The sequence below is a fragment of the Toxotes jaculatrix genome, chromosome 18, assembly GCF_017976425.1.
Source record: "Toxotes jaculatrix isolate fToxJac2 chromosome 18, fToxJac2.pri, whole genome shotgun sequence".
NCBI classification, from domain to species: Eukaryota; Metazoa; Chordata; class Actinopteri; family Toxotidae; genus Toxotes; species Toxotes jaculatrix.
In genome coordinates, this window is record NC_054411.1 from 3,277,601 (window position 1) to 3,294,217 (window position 16,617).

General features: G+C 43.5%; 2 protein-coding genes across 2 annotated transcripts; one reads left to right on the forward strand and one right to left on the reverse strand.

Annotated features, from left to right (window-relative positions):
* The first annotated feature begins 758 nt into the window (after positions 1-758).
* On the forward strand, positions 759-4,818 carry mylpfa (myosin light chain, phosphorylatable, fast skeletal muscle a). Its single transcript, XM_041062083.1, has 7 exons — positions 759-911; positions 1,682-1,780; positions 3,142-3,217; positions 3,313-3,417; positions 3,645-3,723; positions 3,814-3,862; positions 4,155-4,818. Exons 1-7 carry the CDS (start codon positions 909-911, stop codon positions 4,254-4,256), a joined length of 513 nt encoding a protein of 170 aa, XP_040918017.1. The 5' UTR covers positions 759-908; the 3' UTR covers positions 4,257-4,818.
* A 474-nt stretch (positions 4,819-5,292) lies between these two features.
* LOC121198158 (TBC1 domain family member 10A-like) lies at positions 5,293-16,033 on the reverse strand. The gene is made up of 10 exons (XM_041062080.1): positions 15,589-16,033; positions 13,507-14,520; positions 12,569-12,668; positions 12,285-12,392; positions 11,528-11,634; positions 11,220-11,334; positions 10,127-10,192; positions 9,853-10,042; positions 9,505-9,659; positions 5,293-9,345 (listed from the first exon to the last, which is right to left on the reverse strand). Exons 2-10 carry the CDS (start codon positions 14,499-14,501, stop codon positions 8,419-8,421), a joined length of 2,763 nt encoding a protein of 920 aa, XP_040918014.1. The 5' UTR covers positions 14,502-14,520; positions 15,589-16,033; the 3' UTR covers positions 5,293-8,418.
* Positions 16,034-16,617: the final 584 nt, after the last annotated feature.

Consider the following 16,617-nt stretch of genomic DNA (forward strand, 5'->3'; position numbering starts at 1 on the left):
ATTAATTGAATTCATGAATACGTCCATAACCTCCAATTTGTTTGCAACCTCTAATTCACGATGAGAGAACAGAACAAGAACGTTTTTTTTAAACATACTTATGCTCATATTTAAATCTGTGCAATCCAAAGATATGAAGTTATTTTCTGTTTTACTCTATTGCCTTTTACAGCTTTCAAAGACAAAACATTTCTTCTACCATGTTGTTTGTTGTGTGAAGAGATATTTTAATTGATTTGAGGAATGAGCCCCCCCTGTCATTACAATAAAATCCCAGGTTTGACGTTAGCATCACGACTTTGTCACAACTTAAAATAAGAAAGTCGAGCTGTGCACATACAGGGTAAAAGCTGCATCAGTTGCTGAGGGTATAGAATGCTTGTATCTCAGTCTGTGATATCGCAATGGACATCACAAACCAAAAATAAAGTCAGCGAGTGGCCACTGTGCCCCTCTGCAGGCAGATGGAGGTGGACAGAAGGAGGGTGGAGAGACAGTGTCCAGCGGTCCAACGAGCATCTATGTCCCGAATGTCCTTATTAGTCCACGTGGGACTGCAAACCTGCGGCATGGTCCCTCAGCTATCAGGTTTACTTAATTCCAAGACTCCTGGGTCTATTTCTGATCTCCTGTAAGGTGATACGCTGTCCCGCCATTCTGTCTCCTTCACTTTTGCCATCAGTTCATCCTTGACCATCCTCTCTCTCTCTCTCTCTCTCTCTCTCTCTCTCTCTCTTTCTCTCTCTCCCCCTCTCTCTCGTTTTTATCCCCATCCAAACTTGAGTCTGTGGCTAAAGTTAGATTGGCCTGCGGTGGAGTATATAAGCCCCCGGGAATATACGTATAACGCGGCTTCACACTGTCTTCTCTTTCTTGATCATCCAAACCTCCACTCATACCGTCTGAAGATGGTGAGTACCAGGGTTCCCACATCTCTGCACGCCGCTGTCGGAAACATCTACAGCGGAATCAAACCAAGCCTGTGGATTAACTCCGCTTTTTGATGCAATTTCTTTTTTTTTTATTTTTGTCAATGCTTGAAATTACTGTAACAAAAAGATGTGAGCATTTGCCATCACTTCTAGTTCTTTTTATTTTTTTTTGGACATCTTTTGTGGACATCTCGGTGATGCAATTATAAAGATGCTTGGGTACTAATGTGCTGTTAAATTCTAGTTTTACGTGATGCCCTTCATACTGCATGCCAAACATCTGCAGGGTCAAATTAAGGAAAAGGTTGCAAAAACCTCATTTACACTCATAAACAAAACGCATGTCAAATTTTGGGTCAGATCAGAAAAATCTTTACTAACCTGGGGATTGCACCTGAACTTGTGAGATCTTTTGGACTAACAGTTCTCAACCTGTGGGTCAGGACCTTTCCGAGGGGTCACAAGATAAATCTGGGGGGTCTTGAAATGGCTGATGGGATGATAAGAAAAATATTGTTCTGTTCCACAAACTTTCCTCTGATCTTTGTTTTTAGTTTTATCCTGTCACGCTTTTAACAATTATTCTAAAGAAACAATGAAAATTAAAATTTTTGCAAGTAGACACGGCTCCATTTTAAGTGCTCAGGAGCCAAAAAGGTTGGGAACTGCTGCCCATTCCTAACTCGCAAGCTTCACAGAGGGTTTCAGCCAAAGCTGTCGAAGATTTCACCCGTGTGTTTGTCCTCCAGGCACCAAAGAAGGCCAAGAGGAGGCAGGCAGCAGGAGACAGCGGCTCCTCCAACGTGTTCTCCATGTTTGAGCAGAGCCAGATTCAGGAGTACAAGGAGGTGAGGGTTGTTTCTCCATCCCTAAAGGAAGCTCCTTTTTCTGCCGTATGAGCATCGTTCACAGGAGCCTCAGGAGGGATTAGACAGCTCTGTTATCGCTTGTTAAAGCCAGTGTGATTTCGGTTTAATTTCCTCGCGAACTGTGACCAAAATTAGAGTTTGGTGAAGCAGCGCTCGGATCCATTTTCACTGCAGTTGGTATTTTGTGCCCGCACCCAGTCTTCTCCCCTGACAATTTAATAAGCACGAGAATTTCATTAGGAGGAGCTCTGAAATTTCTGACACCATCTGAAGCTCTTTACATTTTGGTCACCTTTGACCCCCCCCCCCCCCCCCCCCCCCACACACACACACACACACACACACACACACACACACTCCTCCCAGCTGTCACTCAGACATCTCCTTAAGTGCTGTCCTGAGGGCAGGGACACATTATGATGCAGAAAAGACAGAGAAAAGGGTCAAAATGTTTTTTGCACATTTGATGTTGTTAAAGATTTGCTTTTTTTCAGACACCACTAAATGTTCTCCATTTCAAAATTACTGTTTAACACCGAAACTAAGAGCAAAAAGCTAAAAGAGTAAGTGTGAAAGTGAGGCGTGAAGGACGTGTTGGAGTTCAGTGGGGTCAGGAAGATGGGATTTATAAGGACGTGCTGTCAAGAGATTGGATAATGATGGTGTCTGTGTTTTCAGTGCGTTGTCAAGGGATATGTGCTCCGAATAGAGGAAGCATTCCTGCTGTGATAAGTGATACAGGCTTCTTGAGTGCCACTTAGGGAATGTATGACATGATGATTAGGGTTGATCTTAGCACGTTGCACAGATGGAAAAATAGCAGCCGGGGGGGGAGGATGTGTTTGTATCCATGAAAGCAGAGGAAGCTTGTGAGTGAGTGTGTGTGTGTGAGGCAGAGAGAAATGAGGTGGAGTGAGAGGGTGACGAGAAAGGTCAGCGACGGAGTTCAAGTTCAAGTCCAAGAGGTTATCTTAAGTTTCATAGACGCAGATCAGACAGCTGTTCCCTAATGATACTTTCCCAAATTAACATGTAAGAAAAGACTTTTTTTGGGGGCGGGGGGGGAGGGGGCAGCTTAAGCACCCCCAAACAGCCCCTCCTCCCCCTCAAGTCAGGTGTGACTTTTTGGGGCGCAGCCTTTTTCTTACACAATATCCTCTAACAACATTTGTTAGCAGCTGCCACTGTAATGGACAAACTGCTGATGGAGGAGTCCCTAAAAGTGTGCCACCCCCCCCCCCCCCCCCGCCCCACCCCCGCCCCCATCTGTCTTAAGTGTCTCCACCATGTAGTGCACCCACCCACTCAGCTTCTCTCTCTCTCTCTCTCTTTTTTTTTAGGCTTTCACAATCATTGACCAGAACAGAGATGGTATCATCAGCAAAGATGACCTGAGGGACGTGCTGGCCTCAATGGGTGAGTCCCGATGGAGTAAATCCAGTGCCGTGAAATCCCACACGAATGTGCGTTTCATGGTGTCCCCTCCTAACCCGAGTGTCTGTGCTGTTCAGGCCAGCTGAACGTGAAGAATGAGGAGCTGGAGGCCATGATCAAGGAGGCCAGCGGCCCCATCAACTTCACCGTCTTCCTCACCATGTTCGGAGAGAAGCTGAAGGGTGGGCATCACTTTTTTTTTTACCCACACTTACAGATCGACACATGCTGCTTTATACCTCTGCTCCTCAACATTTCTGAGAGGAGTACTGTACTTCTTAACCCACTGCATTTATTTACCAGCTGTAGTTACTTGTCATATTTTACATACAAAACATATGGTCAGTTTATAACATACAGTCTGATGCATGAGTTAGTTTAACTTACCTCTTCCTCCTGTCCTCGTCAGGTGCTGACCCTGAGGACGTTATTCTCAGCGCTTTCAAGGTCCTGGACCCTGAGGGTACTGGAACCATCAAGAAGGAATTGTGAGCCCTTTTTTTTTTGTTTTTAAATCATGTTCAAATAGGACAAATTTGATTTTGACCACTAAAACCTGCCTGTTTGATTTATTCCAGCCTTGAGGAGCTCCTGACCACTCAGTGCGACAGGTTCTCCAAGGAGGAGGTGAGATCACCAACCTGACAGAGGAATATTTTATTTGTGAAGCTGGTCCATTAGTCTTGTTCTCACCTACTACTCCTCAACACACACTACAATAATATGCTTTCACTGGTTTTAACAATCTAAACTTCAAACTGGGCTTAAAATGAGGACCTTTGTTAAGTAAGGACATAAATTTGTCAACTATATTAATATCTCAAAAACATGATGTATTCCTTTAAAGAGTCGTAGAAAGCTTGTGCATTATTTTACCCTTTGCCTTGCTGAATTCCCAACCCACATTTTCTCCTCCCAGATTAAGAACATGTGGGCCGCCTTCCCCCCAGATGTTGCCGGCAACGTAGACTACAAGAACATCTGCTATGTCATCACACACGGAGAGGAGAAGGAGGAGTAAAGAGAAAGCTAGAAGACAAGAAAGACATCAATCCCTTTGCTATTCTGCCTTCCCTGCCCTTTTCTTTCCTCCTCCTCCCCCCTGCTCACCTTCTGTGTTCACCCATGTGCTCAGCCGCTCACGATCAAACCAGAGACTTGCCACAATGGCACAGGAACAGGCTGATGACCATGGGCTGTCTATGTTTGCTTATGGGGAATAGGGATGATTTTCAATAAAATTGTCCTGTAACATCATTTCCATCCACAAGCTTTTCTCAAACACCTTCTCTTTCCTTGCAAGAATTCTTCTGCCTTCTCACCTCTACATCTCTGTCTGCCCTGTCACTTCAGCCTCTGAGGTGTTTGTGTGAATGAAACATGTCCCTCTGCTTCCCTCGGTATCTGAGAGGAAGACAGGTTTACTACTGCAGGGTTACACAAAACACAAGGACTTCATTCCATATTTTGAAGATGTCCTCTTGTGTAGATGAGGTGAGAGGAGGGAGAGCGTTGGCAGGTTAGAGAGGGAAAAAGTTGCCTCCTTAAAGTGACGACAACTTTTTTTTCCTTGAGAGGTTTTTTTTTTAAAATGACTGAAGGAGAGGAGAGAAAGGGCCGAAAGACAACATTCAAATCTTCGATCTCTTTCTCTCCGCTCCTTCCTGCAACCATTGAATCACCTTTTTTTTCCCATAAGCTGTCTCGACTCCAGTGACCGGACTCTTCCTCGCCTTTCCTCTGTAATGAATAAAAAAGGGACAAACTGTGAATAAAATCACTTTCCTTTTGTACAATAGTGTCTCTGTTCAGTGGCTCTGTGGGACAGGGACTGAGGGAGCAAAATCCCTCATGAACACACATCTAGTGACATCTAGTGGAGCTTTTTTTTTTATATCTGCATGTACTGACAGGAGCCTTATGGGTAACTCTGATCCATACAGATCAGCAGCGACAGTATGTTGCAGAATTAACCTCTACAATAGCAGTGCCAGCTGTCTCTCCCTGATTAAAAATCAATACTGGTTATTTGAACCAAGCCCAAATTCCACCAAGAACATAGTCAGCGGTCTCATGATCAACAGTAACATATTAATTTATCAGGACAGTCATGTGCAAACATCCTCCACATCAAGAAAGACGAAAAAAATCATAAATCACCACGATGATTTAATATATTATGGTTTATTACTCGTCACAAATGTCATTATCCTCATCAATTAAATACATCAGTCGTATATCTGAAGGAATGAATTCAATTAGCTATGATTTTATTTCACTTTCGCCAGAGAGAGAGTGACATGTAAACTTAAAAACACAACAGACGTAACGGCATGGGGAGGAAAAACAGCTGAAATGCTTCTTTCAATGTTTGCATCGCGAGGGTCGTTCCCAATCACACGTAATCACGAACGACGGTTTCAGAATCACCGCAGAAATACACGAAGGACCTGATTTAAACGGATTCCTTGATTCGTCCTCAGTATTGCAGAGTTAAGGGTCGATTCCACGGGAGGAAATCACAAGATTAATTTGATCACCACGACATCTCGAGCCCTCTGAACAAAGAGAGATGATGTTATTATCAAGACGTGAGCTGCGAGGACGTATTGCTCATAAAACACATTAGCCCACAGGCCTGAAAGTGTGCTCCGAAAAAAAAAGAAGAAAAAAAAAAAACACCTACTGAAGCACAAAATTCATTTTTCCATGGCACCCATCTGATCATCACAATCAGCGGTGAAATCAGTGCTGCTGTCACCACACACTTTCAACAGTCATGATGGAGGAAGGTTTGCATAGATGCGTTCAGGTTATCCTCGCTAACACTACAATGTTCTGTGCCCGTAAATGCACTGGCGTCAAAACGGAGAAGGGAGTGAGCGTGTGATCTTCACATATTCAAATGACAGTAAAGACCTGAAACAAGTGAAAAACAGTGAATATGGAGGACATGTTGGCTACACTTACACGAAAGTCCCTCTAATCCTTAACTACAAAAACAGTACAGTTAAAGAGCATCGATGTTTTGTTTTTTTTTGCCATCAAATGGTTTTACACTAACTACCTGGCACTGTACATCATATACTGATGGGGTTCAGTGCCGTTTAATGTATGCATAAATATGTTACAGTACAGGACATTGAGTGTAAATAGGTTAGGGAGTTAGTCCATAAGTCATTATGAATGTTACAACACAACTTGGTGAGACAGACGTACTTAAGATTTAAAGAACTATTCAAAGCTCAAAAATCAGCTCTTAGTATATTACACAGTATGATTAAGACCTTCAACTCCCAAATGTTCTGTGTGTATCACTCGTCTCACTGTTTGTTCGGCTGGAGGCCCATTTCCCACTCAGTTCTCTATAACACTGCACTTCAGTAAAGCGGAGACTCGTGAAACCAACAATGACAGTAAACTTAATCAATAGCAAAAGACATGCATCGAGTTTGTTGTGTGAAAGCAGAGGACATAACGTGCAACAAAAAAAAAAAAGAAGAAATTAAAAATAAAAACACTTTAAATGATCCCCCTGCAACTACACTGCGTAGTCTGCCATCGTTCCAGTCAGCCAGGTGTCTCTTACTCACATAGAAAAATACTCAGATCCAAAATAATAATAATAATAATAATTCATAATATACTATATTTGATTAAATTAACCACTTTATACATAAATACATCAGAGCCCAAAGGTCAAAGATCAGAGGTTAATGCTACATTGGCACACCTGGCACCTCCAGTCAAGTGGCTTCCTATAGGCCCGGATTTCAAACTGTGAAACCGGCCTGTTGAGACTCTCGTGCTCTAAGTCACTACGCTAACGGAGTGGGCGATTTCAGTGGTGCTTTGTGACAAAATCACAAGTGCAAAAATCATCCTTCATACTCTTAAAGATACTTGAAATCACATTCTAACGGGTTAATGAACCCGAGTTCTTACCCACACTGAAATTTGGCTAAATAAATGCATATATACGATTTTGTTCGTTGAAAGTAGAAATAATACTAATTTTACAGCTGGACGTTTGGTCTGCAGGACTTGCGTACGGTCACTGATGGGTAATGCGTGTTTTCACACGACCACCATATTGATAATTTTGCGCCTGCTTTTTGTAAAAAAAAAAAAAAACCAACCTCAGACACAAGAAATTTAAATTGGGGCTTGAAATAAAAATAATAAATCTCCCTGTGCGTTTTCTCAGTGACCAAAAAAAAAAAAAAAAAAACACGCACATAAATAAAAATAGCTACCACTACATGGTGTCTGGGTGTTTTCTTATTTCTCTCCCTTTTTTTCGCCTGTGTCAGCAGTCAGATTTTTTTCCAATGACAGGAGCAAATAAAGGTTTGGGAAGAACCACAGAAAGGATTCAGTGACGGTCTGACTCCAGAGAAAAAAAGCAGGCAGAGGGAGACTGAAATTAGGGAGGCCGCACAGAGAACAGTAACACATTTCACTATACTACTAAGGCACACACTCACTCACAACATTTAACATGACAATAAATACATCCTCAACAACATTACTAGCATTTCTGTCTTCAGTGCCTGCATTTGAGATGACTTCCAAGATTTGTTTTTTTTTTTTTGTTTTTTTTTTTTACCCCAGTTACCCAGATCCATCCACAGATAAGAGCTGATGGGCGTATGGAGTGCTAACAACATCCTATATACTGTAGGTAGATTTCTTTATTTACATACTCTATGGCACCGTAACTATTTCTGCAAACGTCCAGCTCAACAATCCCTTGAGTCGATGTTTCTCTAACCACTGCCATCAATCTGATTAAAATAATGAGAATGAACAACAACAACAAAAAAAAAAAGAATTTAAAAAAACTAAAAGAGATAATGACTGTGATGTTCTGAAAACGTTTCAGTTTCACAGCCTGTGCTCCAGTTGAAAAAGGAAATATGTCCCATCTTAATAAAACACGGTGAAAAAAGAAAGCATTGAGCGAGGGGCAAAAAGCTCCCCGAGGTGCTATTAAAACCATAATCCAGTTTTCTCCATCACAGTCCCGGGACGACATTAAGTCGAAATGATGCATTACACAGGAAGCCATCCCATTTCTTTTATTAATCACTCTTTCTGTTTCTGGGGGTCTTTTGTTCCCCTGACCTCTTTTTTTTTGTTCATCGTCCCTTTTCATTATCCTGGAATGATGGGGTGGAAAACTAGGCCGAATCTGTCGCTGCTGCAGCTCCATTTTTGTCCTCAGCCTCTCCTCCCCCTTTGTCCTTTTTCTTCCCCCCTTTCTTCCTTTCTTTTTCTAGCCTCTCTTTCTCCTTCTTCAGCCTCTCCTTTTCAGCCTTTTCCTTTTCCTTCTTTTCCTTCAGTTTTTTCTTCTCATCTTCCTTTTCCTTCTTCTTACCTTCTTTGCTTTTCTTCTTCTTCTTTCCTTCTTCTTCTCCAGTTGTGGCACCAGCTGCTGACACCGCTTCTTTTTTCGAATCTGGACATGGCGGTAGAGGGGCGTTGTTCGCGGTCGGAGAAGGGATAGTAGGAGTGATTTGCTCAGAGACGATCTTAGGGGAGGGGGCCAGAGTGCTGGGTGGTGGTGGTGGTGGTGCACTTTGTGCTGGGACTGAAGCTTCAGGCGGGCCCTGTGCTGAGGTGCCTTCTGAGGGCCCGCGTGAAGAGCCAGCCGCACTCCCGACTAAGGGGCTCTGAACGTGAGGTGCTGACGCCTTCTGACCTGCCCCTGGGGGAATGGGAGGTTTATGGCTGGGGCCTCGGCCCGGGCTTGATGTTACCGCAGGTGCCGACTGCGGCAGCAGGCCCTCCATTCCTGACGGCCCTGAGAAGGAGCCCTTCTTGGTTTGGGTGTGGAAAGGAACCTTAGACTTGCGGAAGCCAGGGAGTGAAAGGAGGCTGGACGAGGCCCTGAGTGGCCCTGGTGCAGGGGCCGAGCTTCCCAGGAAAGAGAAGCTGCCACCGGAGCTGATAGCGGCAGCACGTCGTTTGTGCTCAAAGATGGCTCTCGTACCGTGGAGCCGTCGGCCCGGCTGGTGTGTCAGCTCCCCTCTGGACTCCCTCCACTTCCTCACCTGGACGCTGCACTCCCTCTCTATAAGCGCCTCTGTCACTGGAAGCATAATAATCTGGACGACAACACATCAGACAGACATGGATGAGACAGACAGAGGAAGTGAAGATTACCAGACCGGGCACTACAGGACAGAATGACTCATAGCTCGTGTCTCTGAGTAAAAACAGAAGCAGATTTTACTTGTATACATGTCTGAGAAAGAAAGACCCACCTCTTGTACCATTATGTCCTCTCTGATCGTGTCGGGTGAAATATTTCTCAGACGCTCCATGGTTTCATACATGCCCTGTAGTTCTCGAAGTTTATCCACAGAGCCAAGCATTTGTTTCAGTAGCACCAGGCCCACACGAAACACTATTTTCACTCCTACAACCAGAGTTAAGTTAAGCTTCAGCCCAACTACAGAGCAAAAAGAAATACTCAATATTTTATAGTCAACACTATTCAATTTTACAAATTCTTAAAACTGCCAAAAACCTATATATTTAAGAATATAGATAAATTTTGAGATAGAAAACAGAGATTGAGAGATGGCTTTGAACTGTGTGGGTATGAATACCTTCACAAAAGAACATGTCCCACACACGCAGCACACAGGCCCACGGTAAGGTGCGTGAAAAGATGCACATGAACCACTCAGTCATGTAGAGAATGGGGTCAATCTTGAACTTCTTAAGGTGACGGTACGCCATTGGACACGTGCGCCGTAACAGGGAGAAGAAGATCTCGCCATCCAGCTGGATCGCTTCCTAAAGGACAGAAATAAGAAGTGAATAAAGGTGAGAAAACTGACATGATGATAAAGACCGACAGGAGTTTGTGCATTCACTCACCAGCCCAGCGCTGTAGTAGCCAGGAAGGTACTTCTCACAAATCTGGACGAGGCACCAAAAAGCTTGCTGTGAAACAGAAGCAAAACAAACCGTTCAGGTTTAGATTTGAACGCCAACACAAAAGTTTTGGGCTGAAGCAGAACTCTAAGATCAATTCCCAGCTTTGTTTCCTGCTTCTTTTTGGGGCTCTTTTAAAAATAGAACGATCTGCACATTAGTCATTAACTAAATCTTCTCACTCTTCCTTTTTCCTGTGTTTGTTGTGAACAACTGATGACAAGGCCCTGTCGTGATGTAGAGATCGTTCAGCTTTGCAAGCGGGTCTGTTTGGAGCTGAAGCACTAAACATTAAGACAAACAACCCGGTGTAAGAAAGACCAATACTTCATGTAGAAGGATGTGATTCCCCAATTATTTCATTTTACTGTCTTCAGACTACACGGGGAAACAGTAAAAAATAATCATATACACACACCGTCCTTGTCCTTCTGTTAAAAAATTTCAGTAGATAAAAATACGATTACCTACACACACTACACCACATACATTAAAGCAACTGTCTTACTGTCTTTAAAAATAACACGTCGCTACTTGAGTATCACTACATCACAACTCTCACATTCACACATAATGGCACACACCCATTTATATATGGGAGTGGAAGAACTCAGAGATAACTTTAGTCTGGTTAATGATGTTTTAGCTGTGCAACCAGACCTGTTCGCTATCTGCTCCTATTTTTAACTTAGCAGGTAACCTCTATGAAATAAGAACCGAACGAAGTCGGTTTTGGTTTTGGTTTTGTGACGCCTTCTCACACACAGAGACACACGCTCTTTTTTTTTTCCTTGTTAACTGCCTCTTGTTTAATGTGTCGGGTGACGAAGATGATTTCTGAGCATTAACTCATCTTCCTGTGTAACATCTTTTTTGTCTTTTGTCCATTGGTGATAACAGATTTTCTGCACGACTGAAATATTTATGAGGCTTGGAAAAGTAATCAGTAATCACAACATTAGTGATACTTGATACTGATAAAAACCTCTTTTCATTTCCCATAGGGAACCTGTCCCCCACCGGCTCAGCCTCTCACCTCAGCAGGCATATGCATGAGCAGCACAGCGGCCACGGGAGCCTGGGCCTGGCAGTATCCCTCATCGGGCCGGTAGATGGTGTAGGCCTTCAGGATCCGGTACAAATCCTGCTGCCTGCAAGAACAAACACCACAGTTATCCAGCAGCCAAATCCACTAAAATACTTAACCAATCAATTCATGCACCGAACGAAACACTGCCAGTTAGTGACTAGATATTATTTGTAGCTTGTATTCAGTGTGCCTGTGTTACTTTTGTGAATCATGTGCAGTTACTCTTATGTAAAATAGGAGGTGGGTTTGTTTACCCATGGCCACCACGAGCTGCAAACATCTCATGGAAGGGGAACTGTCTGTGGAGATCCTTCTCTATAATGTCCAACCATTTAGCCTCTCCCTGCTCTCTCTCCAGCTCCTGCAGAGACAAAACAAGAGACACAAGTTTCAGATAAATACCCAGTAATTCCTGGAATCAATTTCTAAATGAGCCATTAAAGTGGATGAGATTGCAAAGACTTGTGTGAGACCACATTTGAAAGACTAAACAATGAATGAAAAATGAAAAAGTACAACAGAAATTCTTCCACAGACAACAGAAACAATACTAAGCTGACCGCTTGGACCCAGACTCAGCTGAGGCCAGACCCCCCTCCAGTGTGAACACGGGGCAGAGCTCTGGCAGGCAGGATTACCGGTCTTAATAAGAGGCTTACAGCTCACTAGGTCTGCGCCTGCGCCCCTTTAGCACCCCTGGAGTTGAAATTGCCCTACTCAGCCACAACTTCCATTTACGATGGTCCCAACTTTGAGCCAGTTACTCAATCATAACACTGTAGCATCTTCACAGTTCTTAAATATTCTCAAACCAACCACAACCAACTTTTTATGGAGAGAGAGAAGTTCGAGAATTACAAGAGCACATTTGAAGAATAAGAGATCAAGCTAAATGTTCATGTTTTTATGCCAGTGCATTTGTGGTGAACTGGCTGGAAGTGAGTTTGGAAGTGAGAATCTAAAAAAAAAACCAATATTGTTGGGACAAAAAAGTTAAAGTCACAGTGATACCTCAAATTTCCCTTTGTTGGCTTCTAGGAGCTCTTGGCTGTTGGATAGCAGCTGCCAGGCTTTGGCTCTGAGAGAAGATGGAATGCCCTTCCTGCAGCGCAACTTTACCTACAACACAGAGGTAAACAGGGTATTAGCTCTGGCATACTGTCAAGTATTAAGGTAAATAAGTGCAATCCAAGTACATCTAAAAAACACTGAAACACTGCCATTCACACGCAGTTCCGATTTCTAAATAAATATAAATCCCACAACACAAACATCTGAAAGGCTGCCATTCATACCTTCTGGAAGCGATGTTTGATCCACTTATCCCAGTTGTTGAACATATCAATCCATTTAATCTCCCTCTGTCTGGCAACTTCAACTCGAACTTCCTTTTCACTGTAATAGTGAGTAATATAAAATGACACCATCGTTGACAAAACAGGGAGGTAGTCGTTTTCGTTCCATATTCAGAAATATTGCACTCTAATGTCCTTACTGAATCTATTAATATTCTAATGACACAAATGGATTATGTGACTTTCTCTTACACATTCATCTGCACAAAAATGCGCTGAATTGTTCAGTTACAGAATATCCTTAACACTGACCAGAGTGCACTGCCACTACTGCTGGTAAATCAATGAAATTTTAATTATTCAACAGTGGAGGAGCAATTAGCTCGCCAGAAAAGTAGAAGCAAATCTGACCAAAAAAAAAAAAAAAAAAGAGAGGAAGAGAGCACATGGGTGTGAGGGGTGATACCACAGAGACACACAGTCAGTACATATTGAGTCACAAAAAAGCTCTCAGCATTATCTGAGTCAGACCAAGGGGAGATAAAGGACGGACAGATATGTTTAGAGCAGCAAAAGAGGAGAGGAAGACAGGAAAGGAAGGGTGAGACCAAGAGGAGATGGAGATATCTTTAGGGCAGATGGATGACAGAGTGAAGAAGATATTCGTGCAAGGCAAAGTGGCCGATTAAAAGGAAGATAGACAGGATTGACATTCATCTGTGTAAACCAATTCTCTGGTCAGTAAACTGCACAGAACCTTAGCGTGAGGCTAAAAGCTAAAAAGGGATGTGTGTTTTTTCCCTCCTTCATACTGCTATACTGAATATTTAAAAATCTCTTAAAACTAGCTGTTAAACATTAATTCAAACAGCAGACACGATCAATATTCTGTACATTGGCCAGGAGTGTGAGTGATTGCTTAATGTCCTGATACATACCCGCTTTCACTGTACTGACTCCCGCCTAGGAAGCCATATTTATCAGTGCGTCTGACAGTCAAGCCATTGATCTCTGAGTCTGAGCCCACAGAGCTCCCGTCCTCTCCCAGCCCAGACAGAGACTCAAGCGTCCCAGACATAAGGCTAGCTGACTCCAGGTAGCTGAGGGTATCAGGGGCCGGACGGGTGTTTGGGGTGTGCAGCGGGAGGGCACAGGTTGGCTCATGGATCAGTGGGACAGTAGGGCTGGGGTGCTCAGCTCGCGTCGGGGTGCTGGGCAGCTCTGCTTTCCCTGCTTCGTTAGGAGCGTCAGCCTTCGGGGACAGAGGCGGAGGCTGACTCTGAGGGCTTTGTGCTTGTTGAAGTGGCTGAGGTTTCTCCTCTTCGGCTGATGCTGCCATTTCAGTGGATGCTGGGGGAGCAGGCGCGGGACTGGAACCTGCAGTGGTTTGGGGTTGGTCTGCTGTAAACGGACCACCAGCCATGACAGGATTTGGGTTGTGTGTGACATGTACATTGGGGTAGAGATTAGGACCAGGATTGAGATCAGGAGAGGGGGATGACTGCTGCACTTCACTCTGAGCTGGTGGCTCACTTGTTAGTGCTGGGATCTTTGTTTGAGTATTCGGGAGCTCTGCAGTTGCTGGGTCACTGGGTGTTGTCACCTGCTTAATAACATGAGCTCCAGTTTCTACATCTTTTCCTGTTGATTCCTGTCTCTCTGGAGTAGCTTCAGGTACCAATGGTGGGAGAGGGGTCTCAGCAGTGATTTTGGGAAGACTCAAGGGTGGGTGGGGAGTCACAGGTGAAACCCCTGACTGAGCCATAGAAGTGTTTCCAATCAAAGCTTTGTCATTGTAGAGGGCAGACTTTGGTACAGACTCTGGAACAGGGCTACTGGGAGCAGGGAGGGCTGCTGAGGATGGAGGGATGGAGGGAGCTGCATGATCACTCAGTGCAGGTGGTGAAGGAGATAAGGTGGAGAGCTCGGCCATGGTTCCACTCTGATCTCTCCTATAGAAATAGAGAAAAATGAAGGAGATGAGTTTACATTTGCCATAGAACAGCTATCTATTCAGTCATAATTGTAGTAATAAATAACACGCAGGTGTCCGGATAATAAACAATCTCTTCAAAATCTTTAGAGTAGACAGAAATACAAAACAGCTCAACAACAGGTCATGATCCTGGAATCTTTAAAGTTCAACACTTGGCACATCAGTTTAGCAAAGTGTCTATGAAAAACAGAATTTCATAAGCACTCAACATAAGCACAGAGTTCCTCTTATTAAAACGGCATCCAAATTGGATTAGAGAAGCAGCTAAAGAAGTGAACTGTACTTTGAAATAGTGGAAATTTCTGAGATACAGTGTGCAGGCATATGCACTCCCACATGCAGTTCTTACACTCCCAAAACCCTTCTAGATTTGTTATTATTTGTAACGGAAATGTGGTAGAGGTAGCGACCACAATAAATGTGTCAATCTATATTTCCACTTTTGCTACACACATAAGTTTAATATCACACAATAAAATGTCTTTACGCTGGTAAATGTGTGATTAAGCATTAGAAAAGCGTGTGAAAACACTCTATTCTGAGCAGACATCACACTAAAAATCAGTAAGCTTACAACAACTATAATATCCTGCTTTCCCACAGTAGCTCTTTAACGATGGGCTAGGCAGAATGACAGGAACACTGTGGATAGAGCTGCATTAACAGTTTCTTCTACAGATACACCGCTGGCATTTAACGTTATCAACAAAGTGCCCCGTAAAACCATGGTGATCCAGTATTTTGCTGAGGAGGCAGGTTAACATCTGTAGTGGTACTTTCAGACAGTTATCGGTTTCATGCTAGCGTTAATAACACCAGCCACTTTATTGTCACAGCCTCTCTAGAGGCCTCACTCGAAGCGACTCTACTTCCCTATTCAGCACACAGGAGAAACGGTTTACTAATAGCTAATAGTCAACACCCTCCCTGCCTGCCTGCCAGGCCCCGGCCGAGCAGCGTCCACGGCCTTGCCCACGCCTCTGCACTGGTCAACTACAACTTCAAATCCGCTTTCTCAACTCACCGACGGCCGGCGTGTCACTGTGGTCCGTCCGCCTGGATAGCCAGGGGGTTGTTGTCCACGCGTCCCCCCGCCACAGCTCCGGTTCCGCAACCTCCTCCGTGAAACGAAAACACTAAAAAAGCGAGACCGGGACAGGAACCGCTGAACGGGGTGAGGACCTGGAAGAGCAGAAGTCCTGCAATCGGCGAGACAGCTAGCTACGTTACCAGCTAGCTAAGTTAGCTTATTTTAGCCTAATATAACTATTAGCATTAGCGCTGATAGTGTTCTGTTTCTGTTAGCCTAGCCAGCTAGCTGAATGTCTCCGTTACCTCGGTTAGACATGCGGACTCGCTGCAGCCACCAAATCCAATCAATTTTCTAAGTAACAGTTTTCATTCTGTAACAAAAGAGGACTTTCTTTGTTTAATTTATCCCAGCACAGCGGCAGCGGTACATCCTACACCAGCCGCTTGCATTTCCTACTGACAGCTACGTGCGTGTTCTCGTCAGCGTCCTCGGGCACACGCACGCAGGAGCCTCCCTTCCACAGCAGAATATGGTATTACACACTCAGTTAAATAGATACGCTTTCTCGACTTTATATTTTTTTTCTCTAATTTAATTTGTGTATAACCATTACGTACATTCATTACTTTCACAGTCTTTCAAAATATTAACTTGTAAAGCACTGTTATTTTTTTCTGAGGAATTACAAATACGTTTCTTTAAAAATAAAATAGAATAAAATAAAATAAAATAAAAGATATTTCCATAGTTAAATATCTTACCAATACAACCGAAAGGTAAAAACGCTTCTGAGTTAACATAAAAGTATTTCACTTTAATGTTGTGTTTTTGTTGAACCAGTAGATGGCGCAATCCCCTTTCATAACAAGCGTTCTACAGGCCTTTCTGATTAAGGGACGTGGTTATCTACCGTAACATGAATGTTAAATACAGCCATGCAAACAAATACACACACACGCGTTTGTACTTATGTTTTTGTGAGGACACAACTCTCGCCCTAACCCTAGACTAGACCTAATT